At 40.5% G+C, this 20,371-nt stretch overlaps 1 protein-coding gene across 1 annotated transcript in view; it reads left to right on the forward strand.

Moving 5' to 3' along the window:
* SIPA1L1 (signal induced proliferation associated 1 like 1) overlaps window positions 1-20,371 on the forward strand; it is a gene marked incomplete at its 5' end in the record, with an annotated part of 79,852 nt that overhangs the window by 37,182 nt on the left and 22,299 nt on the right. Inside the window, 3 exons of the mRNA XM_084262819.1 lie at window positions 9,593-9,742; window positions 15,093-15,217; window positions 18,321-18,439. Coding sequence (XP_084118945.1) covers window positions 9,593-9,742; window positions 15,093-15,217; window positions 18,321-18,439 — 394 coding nt within the window. The remainder of the gene's footprint in view (window positions 1-9,592; window positions 9,743-15,092; window positions 15,218-18,320; window positions 18,440-20,371) is intronic.

Consider the following 20,371-nt stretch of genomic DNA (forward strand, 5'->3'; position numbering starts at 1 on the left):
GCTTTTCACTACTGCTCAGAATTTGTCTGGAAAAAAACCCACACTCTTAGTCTCTTAAGTACGTGAAGATTGCTTTTAATCATGGCTTTAACAAGTCAAAAGGCGACACTAGTGAAACAGTAGGCAAAAGGAAGTACCTTTTCTGGCAAGGTTAACCACGAAATGAAGCGTTAGGTGAGTGTTAGGCTGTGTTTTCCTGTGTTGGATGGTATTCAAAAACTGCTGTGTTGTTATATTAAGTTAGAATCAAAGTTTTAAATCAAAGTGTTCCTCAGCTTCTGCGTTTTAAAGAAGTAAATCAAAGTTTTAGCTTGTTCATGGGCTTGGTGGAATTGCCTAAATCTTCTAAGGCAGTGGGGTTATAGCCTGACAAATGTTGGCAATGGGATGTTTAACTAGATAATTCTGACCAGGACAGAAAGCAAATTTGTCAGACTGGGGTGTTCCCTAACTTTTTAGCCCTGAGAAGAGAGTGGTTTAAGTTTGCAATTCTCCCGGGGGGGGGGCAGGGGGGGGGGAGGGGGGCTGTGTGTGTTGTTTCAGGTTTTTCAAACAAGAACATGATTATTATTAAGATAAAGGTATCAGGCACATCCCATCACAGGATTTTCATTCTTTCTTTGGAAAAATGTATCTGATAGTATTCAAATGAACCGTTGTTGTTTTGATTATCTGTATGTATCTGTCACTGTCTGCATTTACAGAGAGATCTTTTGAGGAAAACAATCTTGCAGCTTGCATTTCTTGTCTTGGACAATTCTTTAAAAAACAAAAATCTGTAGGCAGATTCTGATCACAGATTCGTAGAGGTTGGAAGGGACCTCCAGAGATCATTGGGTCCAACCCCCCTGCCAAAGCAGGGTCCCTAGGACAGGTCGCACAGGTTATGTTGCTGAGTTTTATGAAACAAATAAGTGGAAATAAGATTTAAAGAGATTTCTAATGAATTAAAGTGTTTTTCACATCCTGAAGAACTGGGGATAAAGAAAAAATACTCAGAGATGGTACAGTTGAGATCAAGAAACTGCCGAGGTAAAATTGAAACTTCTGTGTAGGACATGTTAGGAAATCGTGATAGTTGGTAGGGATTTTATTTTACTTGCTTTTTCATTAGACAACATTGTATTTCTGCACTCAAACTGGTTAGAGGGTGCTCCCGTCGCCCGCCCAGTTGTAGCTGTATGTACGTTCAGCAGATGTGTACTTAAAGCTTCCATCAGTGTGACCTGCAAAGGAGAATTTGCAACACTGGAAGCGAAGATCAGATGGGTTGAGCTGCTGGCTTTTTTTCAGATTTGGCCATCTCTTCACGGAGGGGGGACCAGTCCCTGAAGGGACCAGAGAAACAGGAGGAGAATCAACTTTTTAAAAGGGCAGACAGTGGCAGGACAAGGGGGTTGGATTGAAGCTAAAGGAGGGAAGGTTTAAATTAGATATTAGGGAGAAGTTTTTTACAGAGAGAGTGGTGAGGTGCTGGAACAGGCTGCCCAGAGAGGTGGTGGATGCCTTATCTCTGGGGGTGTTCAAGGCCAGGTTGGATGGGGCCCTGGGCAACCTTGTGTAGATCCAGGCCTGGAGGTTGGTTTCCCTGCCTGTGTCAGGGGGGTTGGAACTCTGTGATCCTTGAGGTTCCTGCCAACCCAGACCATTCTATGATTATATATATGGTTAACCAAAGAGTTTTGTCTAGAGTCTCAAGGTGGCTGTTCCCAGACTTGCCCTGAGAGATGGATGGGGTATCATTAACTGTGTTTTTCTTGTCACACACCTAAAGCATTCAGGATTCATCCAGGCACTGGATGTGTCTAGAGGGGGGTTATTGCCTGAGAAATGTTGGCAAAATGAAAAGTACATTTCCATATACTCAGTATTTGTTTTCAAATTGTGGAACTTTGACCCCCAGCATGTAGCTAGAATTTTTCTCCTCTAGACATTCTTTTAAGTATTTTTATTATTGTTCAAAGTGGGTTCTGTTGGATCTCTTAATCTTTATAAGGATATTATCAAATAGGTTTTAAGTTTGGCTGGGAATTTTTTTGGATGTCTGAAAACTGTCTTCTCTCTTATCTTTCTGGTCTGCTAAACATGTTAGTCTTGGCTGGATCTATTTTAAATATAACAGCAGCTGCATAAGGTTAGTGTGTTTCCAGTTAGTGAAGAAAAATACATTTTTGTCATTTTAAAGGAATGCTAGGGAGAAAAAAGCACACCAATAAGCTCACTCCAAGACTCATTTGTCTTTTCTGCATGATAAAAGAAGGTTTTGCTTTTGGGGAAGCTCCAGATACTTCTATTCTTATTGTGTAAGATCTCTAAAATCAACAAAGCTGAGATTTTCATAGCCCTCTTAACTACTGTCTCATTTAATTTTTCATGCTAACTTTCATACTCTCCGTAGTATAAAAATCACTGTTACAGTGGAGCTGGGGTCTGTGCATTGCTCTCGAGGATTTATTCTTTGTTCAGCCCTCAACTGGTTGGGGAAATGAAGGGGACAAATGGTAACCTGCTAACACGGGTACTGGGGTCTACACTGGTGGTCCCTGCAATACAAGAAAGGGTCCATAAAAGCTGGTCCCTGTAATCCAAAAAAGGGTACATAATAATGTAATTAACACAATTATGAACAGGACTCCTCTGTATCCAAGATGACTACTTCAGCATCCCCTTCTGCAATATGTACGTTCTACAGAGCAATTTTAGGGGGGGTTAGGAAAAAGCATCTGCCCTTATGGCTCTCTAGCAAAGCAGTACAGATAGCCTAGATTTCCTTACTACCATTAGAGCTTCACTTTGGAAAAGAATGTACTGCCTAGCTGCCAGCAGGGCTGCAAACTTACCTATGAGGATAAGCATCAGTAAGTAATTTCAGTGCTAAAATTGAGGTTACAGCCATAATTTAATCTTTGGTTGTGGTGTAGATATCACTAGCTATCGCCTGTCTTTCTGCAGTGCTGAGCCACAGTTCAGACTTGCTAATGTTGGGTCTTAATGCTTTCAGAGTGAAGCTGGCATTTATCCCTCTGTGCTCCTGCCTTCGTTTGTGGAGCTGGGCGCAGTGACAGTAGTGGCACATCTCCACTGCTGCTAATAAACAGCGATCTGTAGTTTGTGATCTGTGTTCTAAGAGATGTGGCAGCTCAGAAACCCATTGTAGTGTGATCCATGTGGCACTCTGAGCTCTGAATATGAGGCAGCTTTCAGAACTAGCATTGGTAGCAGTTGCCCAAGACCATGGGTCAGTGCTATCGTTAGCCACAGTTCCAGGAGGTGGGATCTCAAAGAATGACATAGAGGTATAGTAATATCTCAGATATTTCCGATCTAACATGATACTTGCTTTAATAGTAACATATCAGCAGGAAATCCATGAGTTATATTAAGTATTTAGAAAAAACCTGAAAATTTGAGGGATTTAATTTAAACAAGGCCAGCTTTGACATACAGGTGTTTCCCTCTCTGAGTACAAAGTGCTTGCAGGATGTGGGCTAACTTCCTGAATTACCCTCTTGTGATAGCTGATGATCACGTCATACAGCTAGAGTCTCTAAATGTGTGTACTGAGTGAAAGAAATTTAATTTTTGCCCATGTTGATATTTTCACCTGAGTCCATTTAATGACATGAAAAATAGAGAACTGCACTGCTGGTCCTGAGAACAGGAGATTTCACTTTATATGAATAAAAACAATTTGCCTCCCTATTGTAGGTGGGAAAGTAGCTTTCTTGGCAGTCTCTGACAGAGCAGACAGATGCCCAGCCCTGTGCCTGATGAGCACAGTACTTCTATTTGCCTGTGTTGCATTGTCTTCATGTATCCAAATCACTAGCTTCTACATAAATTCTCCCTGTTCCTCATAATATCCTAGGTCCTTGAATCTATTTAGGATTGATGGGCATATTTGTAGGCAGGAGAAATAACCCAAAACTTTACAAATCTTAAAATAAATCTCTAACGTTATTGCAATGTTAAGAATGAAAAATCTAGTAATATAAATACAGCAAATTCCAAGTTATGGCTTCTTCCATAATTTTAATTAGTCTACATGGGGCACTATATAGCTTGTATTTCAGAATAAATATCTGAGTGATGCGTTAAGGAAAACAACAATAAACCACATACATGTGAAGTTAATGAAGATGCAATTTTAGACCTTGATTGTTTTTTTCCCCCTCCCAATTTTTAGGTTTTACTTGGTACACTCAGTTTCCAGGCTTTATGTAAAAAAAAAAAAAAGTGTAGGGAAAGGAGATAAGATAGTGTTGGATTATAACCTCTTCCATATTACTTCATCATAAACTAGAACCAGTTTTAACTGCTGGATGGACCTGTGGGCATCAGCATGCAGTTCGGTACTGTACTGGGTGACAGCTCAGGCCTCGAACCAGAACATTTCTGAGCACGGTCAGTATGTTAAACCAAATGGAAAACTAAATCACTGCCTGGCTGCAGTCAAACTCTGGCTGTAAAATTCCACAGTATGGAGGTATTAGACCAACATTGATTTAAACTGATTTTATGTCTTATTGAGGACTTTGAAGAATGGTCTTGCCCTAAAACTTCATCCTTGTTGAATAACGCCTGTGTGAAGTCAGTGACAGCACCTGTGCCAGTAGTAGTTGCTAGGCTAATGCCTGTAGATAAATTGTATCTTAAGCTGCTTCCACATTATATAAAAGTCTTAATCTGCTGCTGGTTAGCTTGGATCAGCGACCTTTTTCTTAATATAAATAAGCAGGTGTCTGCACTCATCTTGGCATTTGTCAAATGAGTGTTGTAGCATGCTCATTGCCTACCTCACAGGGTCTGAGGATTTGTTATTTTAAAGTTTTTGTAGCATTCTTCAAATTAATACACGTGAGGTTATATATTACATGTTTCCTGCTGGCACCAGGAACTGGAGGTGGATGTAGCAATGGGAAGTCAAAGGTTTGTTAGTACACCTGTCTGTAAAGCCAAACCCATGTGTTCCAAAAACATCTGAGAAGAGTTGGTCTCTCTTATTTGACATCAGCAGGGTCCAGGGAAAAGCATAAGAAATGCTTACCAGAACTGAAGGAAGCCTCCTTACCAGTTCTGACAGTCTCCTGACTGGCTTCTATTTCAGATCTTTGGGAGCCAGGTGGACCTGGACCTGTAACCCTGGTATTTAGCGGCTGTGGGTGGTGTATCTTCATCCAGGTGCCTGCTAATCAGTCTCCAATAGTTCCAGGTTGCCTAGTTGTTCTTTTGTACGGAAGGATAATGAAGAACTCTTTTGTTTGCTTGATGAACTATAATTAATTTGTGTTGGGACAGATTGAAGCAGGTGTGATAAAACTCTCTGATAGAACCTGTGGAGCCACGCAGCCTGGTCAGTATTTCTTCACACTGAAGCCATTCTGTACCTCTGGTTGCCCCATTGCTTGCTTCTGTGTTTTTTCTTGTTATAATGCATGTTTTCTGAAATCCAATGATCAAATTGAAAGGAAATACTTGAGAAGGTGTACAGTGTGGTGTGAGAAGGTATAATATGACTGTGTAATTGCGTTTTCTTTTCATACGCTATCTCCTTTCCTACCAGCTAACTGCTGATACTCCTTTATCACAGAATCACAAGGTTGGAAAAGACCTTTAAGATCATCAGATATAACCTTTCCTGTCCTATGCTAACCATATCCCTAAGTACCTTATCAACCCTTTTTTTAAACACATCCAGGGAAGGTGACTCAACCCCTTCCCTGGGCAGCCTGTGCCAGGTCCTGACAACATGTGATCTGCCCCTGCCCTGGCACAGCTTCGTGCCATTTCCCCTTGTCCTGTCTCTCACCTGGTTGAAGAGACCATCGCCCACCTCTCTACAACCTCCTGTCAGGTAGTTGTAGGTGGTGATACAGTCTCCCTTCAGCCTCCTCCAGGCTAAACACCCCCAGCTCCTTCAGCTGATCCTTGTGTGATTTGCCCTCCAGCCCCTTCACCAGCCTGGTTGACCTTCCTCCTTGAATGGTTTGGTTGCCTTTTTGAAATGAGAGCATTGAGTCAGTATTTTCAGAGACCTGTCACATCTTGCTGTATTATTAGGTTGCAAACAATCAAACACGTGGAAGGTAAGGATGCCAGAATTAAGTTTTGCTGTGCCGTTTTATTCAGGACTCTTATGTAACTCTATTTTCTGATACTTCCTTTGTTTAAATTACAATAATTTCCTTTAAGAGAAGACATCTGCCTCATTCAGTTCACACAGTGGATGCAGCTTATTAAAGAAGAGCTGTTTAATATTTTATTTTCCTCTTCATTACTCCATCCCTTATTTGCTGGATGGCATTCAAATCCTGCTGTAAAGATGCAATTATTAATTCTCTTCTAAGATTTACAGTGACACCCATTACTGTAGTTTCTGAATGCTTCACAGGTATTAATTAAACTTAATTTTCAAAACTCTTGTGTGAGAGGAGATGTCTTTGGCCCTCTACAGATTAAGAACAAAGGTGAAGAGAAATTATGTTCTAATCGTTCACTGTGTCTTATTTTGGGTATCTCGTATTTGGGAGGGAGCCCAGCATTGTTAATATTTTGTATATTCAAATTACAGCTTCATTTGACTTTATCTGCTTTGCTAGCTTTTCAGCTCAGAAGTAGATTGGGGCTTGGGACCAAATGAAGCCTTTGAGAAACTTGCAATTAGTGACAATGAATGAAAAATTTTCTTAAACAAATATACTGATGGTCCTGTCGGAGGCCTGCAGCGAGCGCAACATGAGAACTCGCTTTGCCAAGTCAGCACTGAAATGCTGTGACTTTAAGGCCTTCCTTTCTCTCCTGGCAGCCTGTGCCACCTCTGCTCTCCAAGCAGGAGAATTTGTGGCACAAAATATAACTGCGTGGGGCAGAGGTCCTGAGGGAGGATACGCTGATGTGTGGTCATTACCTCATGCTGTGGGCACAGAGCGAACTAGGCCGAGATTCTTCCTGTGTGTATTACCTACCTACGCATACCGAAGACAGGGGGAAAATTACAGCTGATGACATGGAAATCAATTTATTAAGGGCAAGATGGCTGCTTTCAATGTCTGTGTTGTCATACTAAACAAAGTAAATGCACACCCATCCCACTCATAGTCTTTACAAAAGATTATTTTCTTCCCATGCCTGGCAAGACTCACCCAGTCCTTTCAGGATAAACTAGATCTGTTAGAACTAAATCATGCATGGTATAATCCCAGTTCAATTGCCTGCCATGTAATTCTGTTTAATGCAATGGACGCTTGGCCTGTTTTGAAATTCAATTATGGGACTCATGCACTCTTAACCATTTTGGATTATTTTTTTTTTCTTAAAGCTGTCTTTTGAAATAGATAATAGCTGGGTTTAGTTTGTTTTTTAATTATAAATAAAAGACAGCCACAGAATATCTTAACTATAGGGGCCTACTGCTAAGACAATACTCTTTTGTCTTGGGAAGTGCTTTTCATCAGTAGATTTCAAAGCAGCTCAAGAAGTCAATTCCAACTAATTTACTCTAAAGTTCTTTTGTCTTATTTATGTTTGACCTAAAATGAAAAGTCTTTCACTATTAATGCTTCTTAGTACTATTGTGAGCTGTACCAACACTAGTCCTACTCTAAATAACAGGATGTCCTACCTGATGGGTGTTCATTGCTGCTGTCCAGCCCACATTTATAATACAATTTGGTTTGCCCTGGAGGTCTTTCACTTTGTAAATGAGTTATAACTCCATGACATTGTTCTGAAATCTTGATATTCATTCTGAACAGCGCTGTCACTTTTTGGTCAGGCATAGGAACTAAAGAAAAGGCATAGCTGAATCTGAAGTGAAAATGTAAGCATTTTCCAACAGGAAATAATCTTACAGAAATAATTCAAGAAGTAATTGGCTTCCTTGCCACAAATTCTAATTTGGTATTGGGGGAAAAAAGGTCATAGTTTTAAACTGCGTATTACTTTGCATGCATAACTGAGTTTAAATGTGTGTGCCTATATATATGGCTGAATGCTATTGAAAGTGCATATTTTTGTTGGTGAAGCTGTTGTTTGATTGATTGGGGTTTTTTCTGTATATGTGCCACTGGGAAAATGAGCTGCTTGGCTCACGGCTCCCTGATTTTCCAACTCTTGAACCATGTTCTTGGCAATCAAGTCTTTCAGAACTGTTGCTTGATAAATGAAGTTAAATTCAGTTTTGTAAACTAGAAGGTCATTCTTTTCTTGTCTGGGAAAAGAGTTACTCGTAATCATATAGACTTTATGAAATTCCAGATGACTGAGATGTTTGGTCCAGTTGTACTGCTCTTTCCATTTCAGGATGTTATTAGCTTACTACTTTCTTTGTGAGGTACTGCAAGAAGTACAGATGCACATTTGAGATACACCTACGTGCGCACACACACACACACACACATATATATATTCTTTGTATATATATACATATATAAGTAACATTAATTGGTGCAACACTTTTTCCATTTTCAAGAGTTGTTAAAACTTTAAAAGTTTTTTGAATACTGTGCCAAGGGTTGATTAAAATTTGCCCATTGTAGACGTAGATTAAGTGGCCAGGCTAAGCTCGTGTAAATCCCCAGGCCCAAGTTGTATCCTAAAGCAGGTATCTCTGTGTTTCACTGGAGATGATACGCATTTTTTAAATGCTAAACGTTAAGTTTCTATTTAACTTGTGGAAGTTGTAATATTTTTCCTATTTAAAATGAGTAGAGGTCTGCACTGACTGTAGGATTTTGATGTTCATGGATGGCATAATTCAAGTTCTGAATGGTGTCAGTCACTGCTGAATAGAATAAAAAGTGAGAAGTGTTGAATTTGAGTGGGGTTTGGGGAAACAAAATGCACAAAGCAGAAAATGATCTAAGAAAGCCTTCAACTACAAAACAGGATATACAAGTTGAGCAGTGTAAGCCTGTTGCTTCCAGCCATTCTGCCCAGCTCCGTGTGTTGCAATTCTAGTCCCATTTATTTGCTGTGTGGTTTTTCCGACATGAGAAGGCTTCATATGACTCAGGTCTTTATTTTCAAACAGTTCTGATATGTTGAGATAACATGCTAATCTAAAACTAACTTGGGGGGGGAGGAATTTTAAGTTATTTATAAATGACACTGCATTATATAGTTCTTGTGATTTAATGTGGACAAAGTTGATGGTATAGAGATAAGCTGGGTACTTTTGGAGGAGTTTTGTACAGACAACCCAGTACAGTTAGTTTTAAATTCCAAGCAAGTGTTTGTTCTGAGGATTAGAAATAATTTGTTACGTCTAGTATTTGGCTGAGGAATGTCATGCTTCGTTATTCCATACAAGCAAGCTGTAAGGCCTTCAGAAACTGGGATGCCTTCCTACTGCATGTTGGGATTTTCTTCCCACACTTCTCCCTCTTTATTTACTCCCTGCACCCAGCTTTTTACAGCTGATTTTCTATGGTTTAGGCGAAAATGTCTGTTCTTACAACTAGCTTCACTTCTACTGTCTCTATGATGCTATGTTCTTTGATGCCACAGTTTCCAGAATTATGTCCACCGTGCTTTGCGCTGTGATATTGCAGTTCAGTATTGCTGATTCGACTGGTTGCTTTGCTCTGAACAGGTTATCTCCTGGTTCTGATGTCTATGTCACAGTTTCATCCATTGCCTTAGCAAGATCGCAACAGTGTCGTAATTCTCCAAGCAACTTGTCATCCTCAAGTGAGACTGGCTCTGCTGGGGGCACATACAGACAAAAATCTATGCCAGAAGGGTAGGCACCAGACTTTTTTCATACTCTTTTTAGGCAGTTTTTTTTGTTGTTCTGTTACATGTGTTGTAAAGTATCTTAAGCTAAAGGAGTGCTTACCCAGCTTCCTGTCAGCTGTTGCTTACGTGCATTAAAACATGTTTGTTTTCAACTATCACTGTCAAGCTTCTTGAAAAAGTCAGTTTTTAAAATCCCTTGCTTTCCACCTTTTCCCTTTGTGACCTAACCTCTCTCTGATCCTAGTCTACAACTGCTCAGGGTACTGTACAAAGAGACCTTTATTTAAAAAAAAAATCACTAAAGGTACCAATTTCCCATTGCAAACTGCTTCATTTCAAGGGTTTCGATTCTAAAATAAAGTAAATAGGCTTGGTATTTGGCAGTCCTGTGAAGGAAAGTAGCATTGAGTGCAGCTAAGGCTTTAGATGTGTGCACAGAAGTGCTGTGTAGCCCACAGCTGGCATGTTTTTCCACACATTCACAGCCATTTGGCGTTAAGGTGCTTTCTTCCAGACTTCCAGAAAACTTCAGGCGCTCTGAAGGGATCCAGTGTCAATGTAAGGGGCAGTTTGCAAAGGAAGAAATTAAATCTTTACCATTTTCAGAGAACACTAAAAGGAGCGAAAAATTAGGCCTCTCCAAATAGGGAAAAAATAATTGGCAGCAGGAGAGCAGTCTTCCACACTCCAAATGACTTGCTGTAGAGGAGATAAAGGGGCAAAACTGCTGATAGTTCACACTGCGAAGCTGCACTCTGAAGTCTTCTGGAGTACATTTGCAGATCATTGTGTGCAGTTCATTCTGGTTTGGGTCTTTAGAAAGTAGAAGTATCTTTTTCTGTATTTAAAAAAATAAATTACGATTAGTGAGATTAAATGCCATTGTGAGGAACTGCTTGGCACAGTCTTGTGCCTGTTGAGGTGCCTGTAAGGGGGGCACTTCTCCGTGTCCGCGTGGAGAATGCTGCACTCAGCATGTCTTTGAACAAGTACTGCTTGTTCTGGAGCACTCGGTGTTAGTTCTCCCTGTCCTCCTCCTTGCAGCTCAGTTTGAGGTTTTCTGAAGAGGCCCATCTCTTTGCTGCACACACCGTTGTGAAGGCTTTGACTCATGAGACCTTCAGACCTGTTCAGGTCATTATTTAAGTTTGCGCTGAAGTCCTACTGACATTAGGAGCTCTGCTGTAAGGCAGCTAAACAGAATGGTGTCCGGAGCTCTGCCGCTGGAAAAAGCACTTAACCTCTTTGCAACACTGCAAATGCGTCCTCACCCATTCGTGCCAGCAGCACTTACGTGTTGCCTTGAATTCTGAAGAGCAGCTTGTGCTCCCAATATCTTGTCTGCTCTTTTCCAACTGCGTCATGTGCCCCGCAGAAGAGGTATTGCTGCCATATGTCCTTAGACCGTCACAACCATAACTGAGTAGGAAGGAATATTCAGACACACTGGGTTTTTTGAATTGGCCTCAGAGTGCACCAGCACCCATCCCAGCCCTTTTCCATCTGAAGTTAATTATATATATATGTTTACTAACAGCTTTCTCAGAGCATTTTGCAAGTTTAGCAGAGAGGTGTGTCCTAGAAACCTTGTGTATACGGTCTTTTTGGTTTTGAAGTTTTAATTTGGTAGGAAGGAAGCACTGTTTAAGTGGAATAACAAAAAAGGTAATTAGCATATGTACTTTGTGTGTTCCTTATTGGATTTTTTAAAAACAAAAATAATTTATTAAACAACACCTCTTTGACTCCTATGTTCTGTTCTTAGAGGGAGAGCACTTGCCTCGCATACTGTCCTTGTAGACATGAATCTTATTTTACTTGGGACTTTCCAAACATTTTCTACCAGACTGAAGGGAAAGCATGAAAAATGTAATTATGAAGGAAACTTGCCTTTGCCTCAATAAGCAAAGGAATGTCTGTCACATCACTAAAAAAATCATTGCGGTTCCATGTTCATCCTCTGTTGAGATTTGTCTGAGACGCCAGATTCAGGGCAGCTCTGTTGTGATGTTCATGGCACCAGGTAGAGCTGATTGGTGATTAACCCATAAAGGTTGTTAAAATAGGGGAGAGTTGTTGTAGCGTTCAGTTCTTAAGATGTTGAAGAGAAGGATGGGCTGGAGCAGGTACCTAGCCAAGGGGCACTGTGTCCTGAACCTGAAGGTAAACTTCTCAAAGTGAGGCCCCAGTGTGGGCTAGGTATGCCAGGCCCTGAGATTTCCCAACACAGGGAATCTTAACTGCATAATTGGTGTATACATTTCTTTCTTGTTGCATGAGATGACTGATTTGGAAAGTTTGTGAAACTTAAATGAGTGGAAGCATGAGTGTGAGTCCAGCCTCTGTCAGATACATGGGTAGGAGCAGTAACTGCTGCCTCTTCTAGATCATGGTTCTATATCTGAAGTTGGGTATAGGCAAAAAACTTTGCTTCCTTCAAGAATGTCTACATTGGTCTTGTTGTATATGTTTTCTATACTTCCCCTGTGTTTATCTGAAGGTATGTATATGTCATAAATGGCTACAGAATGCAAAAAAGTTAACGTGAATTTTGAAAATACCAAAATAATGAGGTGGTTCTTATGACATATATATATATAAAAATGTATATTTAAACAATTACCCTGTTCTTTTAATGCAGATTGATTTCCCCCTTGGTTTTTTTGGGGTTCGTTCCTACATACCCTAATGGGCTCTATATTTAAGCAGCATAGAATATAGAACCACTTACATTGATTATTCTTCCTTTTAAATAGCCCATTTGCTGTTAAAAAGAAGATGTAAAGACATTTCTTGCTGCAGAATTAGCAGAGCAATGATTTTAATGAAATAAAATTAGCAACACGGTGGTTTTGTATATCTCATCTCAGAAAAAAGGTCCCACATCATAAAATATGCTAAATGCAAAATTGGCTGCTTTCATATACATGAATGTTAGGGGATTTAGGTAAGAAAACACACAGAAACTGTACTACCAATACACCACCAAGGTTTCTTGGGGTTTGGACTTTTTCTTTTAGATAACAATTTTAGTCATGAAAAGATATTCTTCCCAAAATACTTCAGGTCTTAAAAGTTTGAAAGTTACCTCAGATTAGTACTTAAAAAAATCATTCGGCTTCTGAAATGTTGTATTTAGGCTTGTTACACATCTGTTGAGTCAGTATTGAATACATCACATTTAACTTAGAACTTCATGCTGTGAAATAACTAGCAAGTCTGTGTGGATGGAAATGGGGAAGCATTACTCAGATAATCACAGAATCATAGGGTTTGGAAGGGACCTCCAGAGGTCATCGGGTCCAACCCCCCTGCCAAAGCAGCTCCCGAGGACAGGTCGCACAGGGAGGTGTCCAGAGGGGGCTGGAACCTCTCCAGAGACGGAGACTCCACACCCCCCTGGGCAGCCTGTCCCAGGGCTCAGTCACCCTCACTGGGAAAAAGTTCTTCCCCAGATTGGTGCAGAACTTCCTGTGCTCCAACTTGAGGCCATTGCCCCTTGTCCTGTCCCCACAGACCACTGAAAAGGGGCTGGCCATTTCCCCCTGCACCCCATACTTCAGATATTTATAAACATTAATAAGGTCCCCCATTAGTCTTCTCAAGGCTGAACAGTCCCAGCTCACTCAGCCTTTCCTCACAGGGGAGATGTTCCAGGCCCTTGATCACCTTCGTAGCCCTGCTCTGGACTCTCTGCAGGACATTTCCATCTTTTTTGTATCAGGGAGCCCAGAACTGAACACAGTGCTATTTCAGTTTCAGTTGTTTGCATTCACAAGGCAGATATTTTCCTAGTGTTCCTCACTTCATCAAAGCATGTGTTGGCCATACCGAGGAGTAGTGAACAAAATGCGGAGTCTTGGTAGCTGTGCACTGTGTGTGTGTATTGCAGCTCCTTGTCTAAGGATAAGAGAGGGATTTTGTTGCTCAGAGTCATGCAGTGCTTCTTTGGTGGGTTCATTTGAATTAAGTACTTAAATGTCAAATGGGCTAACCATGCTGAGCTTGTTCTGATGATGTCAAATGTCTGGTTTATATTGGAGGTTGTGTGGGCAGTCTAGCTAGTAGAGTGAATGGAAGGCACAGTTTGGGGGATTTTATTTTCTGTTACTAGTTTGGACACTTAGACCTAGAGAAACTAGAGAATATATCATATAGATAGTATAGTTTGTAATTCTTTTGGGTGTTGCTCTGTGCAGGTACAGTTTTGGTAAAACAGTTTTCCTTCAGGAATGTCTGGGGGGGGTTGTTGTTGTTTGGGGTTTTTTTTTCCCCAACAACATCTCAGAAATGCATTATTCTTGATTAATTATTAATAATTGATCTGCTAATTCTGAATTCAGGTTTATTTCTTACAAACTTATGAATGATGTGCAAGTTATACCAAATTACAGATTTAATGCCTAGGAGACTTCTGGTCATATAAAGCATGTAGACTTTGGTATGGCACAGAGGCACCATCTCTCTCCTTTGGCATTAGATTGTTCTCCTTGAGTTTATTTTGGAGCTTTCCAAAATCCATCTGACTAACAGGATGTGCAAAAAGCCCAGTGAATTCTGCACGCTTTCTTCTATAGCAGCAGGTATACACATCTCTCTGCTCTCCTGAATTGACACTAGTAAACTCAAATTATTTTATGATCCATTAGCTTCATAATTTACAGAATGTATACCTCCCAGGTTTAAGGGGTCCATATCCAACCCCAAATGTTGGGCAGTGTAATATTGTCCCAAACACACCTATGTTTGCATATGTTATCTGTGTCACCTAGGCATGACCTTGATTATCTTAAAACCCAGGAATGTGTAGTGGTTGTTCCAACAGAGGTTCCTGTGCTCACTTTGACTAGATTGGGCTAGTACTTTTCTGGTTAAAAGGATCCAGCCTTGAAATCTTTTCCTAGTAAACTTGCCTCATTTCCCGATGTGGCTTTTATCCAGACTTTTCAAGTTTTACTCATTGCAATCAGCTTTCTGTAACCGCATAATGGTCTGGTCACCTTTCCATGTAAACATCTGTGTAAATGAAAACTAATAATTTTATTTCTGGGTGGTTTGGGTGTCTGTTTTCTGAGGTTTTTTTAATTGTGTGAACTGTAAGTAGATGCGCTTATCAGAGATGCTTCATAAATTAATGTGTGCTGTAATCTTACACATTAAATCTGCTAAATGGGTCCTAGAGATGCTACAGAAATTAAATGGAAAATCAATGTAAGTCCCTCAAGCAGTTGTGCTATGCATTGCTGTGCTCTGTTGTTTGATAGTAGCTTCTTTAAAGTGCTCTTTTCCCCTTGTGTGATATTAATAGATACTTAAAGTCATTATCTGCTTTGTTTTTGGGGGTTTTACTACAGGTTTGGAATTAGCCGTAGATCCCCTGCTTCCATTGACAGGCAGAACACGCAATCGGATACGGGTGGTAGTGGCAAATCCACACCCAGCTGGCAAAGAAGTGAGGATAGTATCGCTGACCAGATGGGTAGGTAATTAATTCTTCACGTGAACAAGTGGTGCTAATCACAAGGTGACTTTGGCAGTACCTCACCGTGCAGAGAGAGAACCCTCTTAAGCGCTGTGTTTTCAGTGTCTTGGAAGGTTATCCGTGTTGATCAGGATGGATAATTAGGTCTGCAGCATATACTAACCTCTGCAGTCTGTTTCCTTGAGACCTCTGAGTATCAGCTGAGGTGATTTCAGTTCTTCATTTGATTGTGGGACTAAATCTACGTTAATGCGTTTACCCTGAAACACTGTCCTTTTAGAAGCAGTTGGGTAGACACACTTAGTAATTTGTCTTGCTGCTGAGGACTTGCTTGACCTCACCTGTTCTCCCGAGTGGCTTGACTTAGTTTAATTTTTGCTTACTTTGTTTAAAGTGCTTGTGGTGCTCCCTTTCAAACAGTGCTCTAAAAATGCAAATTGATTGTTTGATGGTTGAAGCTATAAAAATACCATGTACAAAATGGAAGAAAAATGCAATTAAAGTTTAACTAGTGAAGTAAATCTATAGCTTGGTAATCGTCTTCCACCAGTGTATACATTTTCATTGCAGTTGGCAATTAAGCTGTCAACTGAGGGAACATATTAACTACATAAACCGGCTGGGTACTGAGAATTGACATTGTTAAGCCTTCATTTGAAGTTTTAGCACACAGACCTTTTGCTACAGCCACAGTTTGCCTTGAATTGGATACCAATAAGATTGGCACAATGGAAATGTCCTATCTGCAAACAGCATTGATCGATCCAGCCTGATGGCCATGGTCAAGATTATTAGGATGTTGGTATTTTTCCTAACTTTATCGCCATAATTCCATACTACCTCACACACTACCTTCACCACATCACAGCTTTTCTTCTACATAAATAGACTAGCATTGAACACAGAGTAAGGTTCAGCGAGATCCACAGGAGTTTGTTAAATCAAATACCAGCCTCAAGTTCTGGAGATGTACTTTGTTCACCTACCTTCACAACCTCAGGGAGCTGTGCCTTGAAGCCATCTGCCAGTCCCTCCCTCACAACTTCCCCCCTGTACTTCTCACTAAAAAGCTGTGATTATCCTGATCTGCAGTTCTCATTTTGACAGAATGATTTTTTTAATCTCATATGTTTTGATAGTGCTGTGATGGTAACGACACATGTAAACCCCATCTTTTGCTCAGCACTCTGCAGACCAAGAGTCAGGTGTTGATGCTGCCACTGAATGGAGCTGCCAGCAAGCTCTCTTGTACTATGTCAGGTGTCACCATATTTGCAAAATAAATAAGGCCCAAAAGAACAGCAGCAGTTACAGAATCACTCAGAATTGTAGGGGTCGCACAGGTCGGCATCGAGATGGGTCTTGAATCTCTCCAGAGAAGGAGACTCCACACCCCCCTGGGCAGCCTGTCCCAGGGCTCTGTCACCCTCACTGGGAAAAAGTTCTTCTCCATGTTGGTGCAGAACTTCCTGTGCTCCAACTTGCAGCCATTGCCCCTTGTCTTGTCCCCACAGACCACTGAGAAGAGGCTGGCCATTTCCCCCTGTGCCCCACACTTCAGATATTGATAAACATTGATCCAATCCCCTCTCAGTCTTCTTTTCTCAAGGCTGAACAGACACAGTTCTTTCAGCCTTTCCTCCTAGGGGAGATACTCCAGGCCCTTAATCATCTTTGTTAGCCCTCCTCTGGACTGTCTCCAGGAGATCCCTGTCAGTGGCAGGTGAGACAGCTCTGGCATTTGGTAAAGGCTGAAAATGTATACTGAGATATAATACCTATTTTATCTCCCGTGTGTTGTCCTACATTCATGGAGTCACATCTCTGACTGGAGACTTTATTGCCAGTCTGGTGAATCTAGGTTAAAGTTGGGTTCTTTGCCAGACAAGCACATTTCCAGATAATCTGTCTAAATATAAATAAGGCATTAGGCACAGTCAGTCCACTCACGCCTTCATAGACTGTTTTTAGTTACGGAAGACCTTAGATCTTTGTACACCGACACTGCTTGTTACCTCTTGGCAGGGGGAATCAGATTTGATGATGATGTCATTATTATTTTTATTTTTTTTTAAGGCTAGTAATGCTGCAGATCAAGATAAACAAAACATAGCTGTGTGGGGAAAGCTTCTCAAAGCATTGCTAATTACCACGGGTACTTCTAAGTACTTGATGTTCATAAGCTCATACCCTTCCTAAAAGCATTTTTAGAAGTGCAGGATATTGCAAAAATACAGGAGAGACGGTGCAGATAAGAAGTTCCAACTTCTTTACATTCTTTAAAGTACTGTCCTTGTGCTCTGAGAATGCAGTTATCTATGTGAAGGGCCGTGCCCAAGCATCTTCTACACCTCCGTAGTTATCTCCTAGGAAGAAAAATGAGCTTAATTGGCAAAGAACAATCCTATGAGCATCCATGCAAGATGAATGATTTGAATTTTGTCTGGTTTAGTTTAATAAGTGTTCCTTTTTCGTACATCTGTGCAGTTTCTAAATTCACAGCCATCGATTTTTAAGGGAATATTGTGATTTCAACAGAATATTGCTATCTCTTCAATGAGCGTATCTATATGTAACTCAACTTTGACAAGGTGTGTGGATGTAAGAGTTGTCCTGGAGAAAATGTGTTCGTTTAAGTGATCACTGTAGACTTTTGCTATTGTCCTGCTTTACATAGAATACAACTTAAGGAAATGTTGATCTTCAGGTGGTTTAATCTTTTGTCCACAGGCTACGTACATATAGAGCTGCAATGTCAATGCACAGAGAAAATGCTGGTTTAGTGCTCCTGTGCAGTGCTGTTGGACAATGGGGGCATGATATCATTCAGGTTGTTCTTACAGAAGCCAGGAATGGTGACTGCTGTTTTTTCATGAAGTCTTATTGATTTACACCAGGCAGGAATGTACCTTACTGGCTCACCTGTGTTTTGTCACGATATGTACTATTTTTATTTGGAATTAATTTCCATAATAGAAATCCAAAGGTTTTGGCTAGTGGTAGTATTGGAAGAATCACAGTGTAAAGTCAGCTTCTGCGTTGTCTTGGTTTGCTGTGCTGCTTTATCCTGTTCAGTGCATCGTTGTGTGCTGTATTGCAGAACCAACCTGCCATCTCCCAGCAGTATCAAAAGTGCTGCCGTCCTTCAGAGAAAGCCCCAGTGGAAGACTGATGAGACAGGATCCCGTTGTTCACTTGTCTCCAAATAAACAGGGTCATGTAAGTTATCCTAAACCAGAAATTACTTGATGTTTTGCTCTTGCTCCACTAGCTCTTGGTACCAAAAGTGTCGTTTGAAGTTGTTTAGCGTGTCAGTTGAAAAAAAAAAAAAAGGAAAAAAATCCTTCAGCCCTGTTCCTTGTTCAAAGATGGAAGAAGCATAACTGTTGTGTCCTGAATCCTATGGAAGCTGAGTGCAGCCTGCTGAAATACTTCTTAGTTAATGAAGTGTTGCTGTCAGTTAAACAGCAACTCCTTGTCTGTTAACTTGTGATACGCAGACTATTTGTGGGAGTTTGCAAAGCTGCTCTGAAGCCTTAAAGTTTGCTACTATGTTTTATAACTCAGCGCTGTGCTGTTGAAAAGAAAAGCAGCTGAGTGATCTTGCTTTAGGTTTCCAATTTTCTCTACTTTACTGTTACTTCCTTTCCATTGCTGCCTTGCATGCCGTTGAAAACCTGTCTGAAAGGTCTGCTGGAATCCTGCTGGGGAAAAAAAAAAGTCTGTCTTGTTTTATTTATGTCCAGTGTTAAAATCCTGCCTTTCTGTCTCCACAGTTAGATATGCATGTGTTTTGGGGGACTGTCATTTCCTGATTTACATACAGAAATTTAGATAAATGCAGTTAATGTTCATCAATTTAAATGTCTCCAAAAGTCATTAGACTCAAAACCACCCACCTTCTAAAGTTTAAATTAGCCAAGAAGCTGTACCACTTCTTTTTCTTACTTATTTGCCCAGTTGGCTAGACCACAGAGTTGTGTTGGGTGATTAGACTTGAAAGCATTAGTTGCATTTATTTAGGTGTGAGAGAGTCTTTAATTGGTCCCTGTTACTGGCCCCTGCTTACCAGCGTTCTTCTCCCAGTACGATTGGCAGCTGTGCTTTTGTTTATTAATTCATAACAGCATATCTTTAATAATAAAAAAAAAACCACTAAAAACCAAACAAACCAACAACCCCAAACCTGTCTTCATAATTCTTAGGAGCACAACCTACTTTTTTATATTTAATGACCTCTTTTCCATGAGATGTATTTGACCATATAATGATGCAACATATAACTCACTGGCTTGTGCCCAGAGTGTAGCACTGGAATTATTAATGCTTGTGTTCTTCTCATTTAGTCATTGTTAAAGTAAATCTTTATTATGTAGACAGATGGATGGGGGAAGTGACGGTGTTCTTAATGAAGAGCAGTAACTTTAATTGGAGATAACTAGGAGACTGAATCAACTTAATATTCCTCCTGGTTTACTGACAATTCTTGCTTTATATAATAAGAAATATGGATGCTGACATTTCTTGCTCTTGGTGTACATCCATTCTCTATTATCCCTCTTTTCCAGTGAAAACAGAAACAGTATTTAATCTTTTATATTTGTCTGGGATATCTCTCTCTGCCTATTTGGTAGAACTCCGAGGGTAGACAAATAGGAAAGGTGGTTCTACATCTTCTTTCCATCCCTTCCCTTATGATTGGTCTATCTGGTCACCAAACAGGTCCATCACATGCTTGAAAACTGCTGCAGTTCTGCTTATATACATGGTCAGAATATAGGTAAAATCTGTCAATGGAAACTTAAGGAGTTAAGATAGGTAAAAATATCCTAAACATAGGTGAGCTACTAAGCAATGATGAGTATATGGCAAGAAATTCTTCCTGTAATGGGATATTACACCAGTGTCCACTGGAATTGAGGGCATCCAGTTTCTTCTAAACAGCCTAACAACTGGCTGTAACCACAAGCAGAATGCACAAACCAACCAGACACTGGGATGTCCTGATGGGACAATTTCAAAGCTTCCTTGATTGGAATTTTGCCTTCTGGGCAACAATTTTAGGTCAGTTAAATTGCGTTTCAGTTCAGTGGTCATTTGCAAAGGACACTCTGGCTGAGTATCCGTGCTCCAAAGGGGTAGGAAGAACAG

Source organism: Gallinula chloropus (genome assembly GCF_964237585.1).
Source record: "Gallinula chloropus genome assembly, chromosome: 4".
NCBI classification, from domain to species: Eukaryota; Metazoa; Chordata; class Aves; order Gruiformes; family Rallidae; genus Gallinula; species Gallinula chloropus.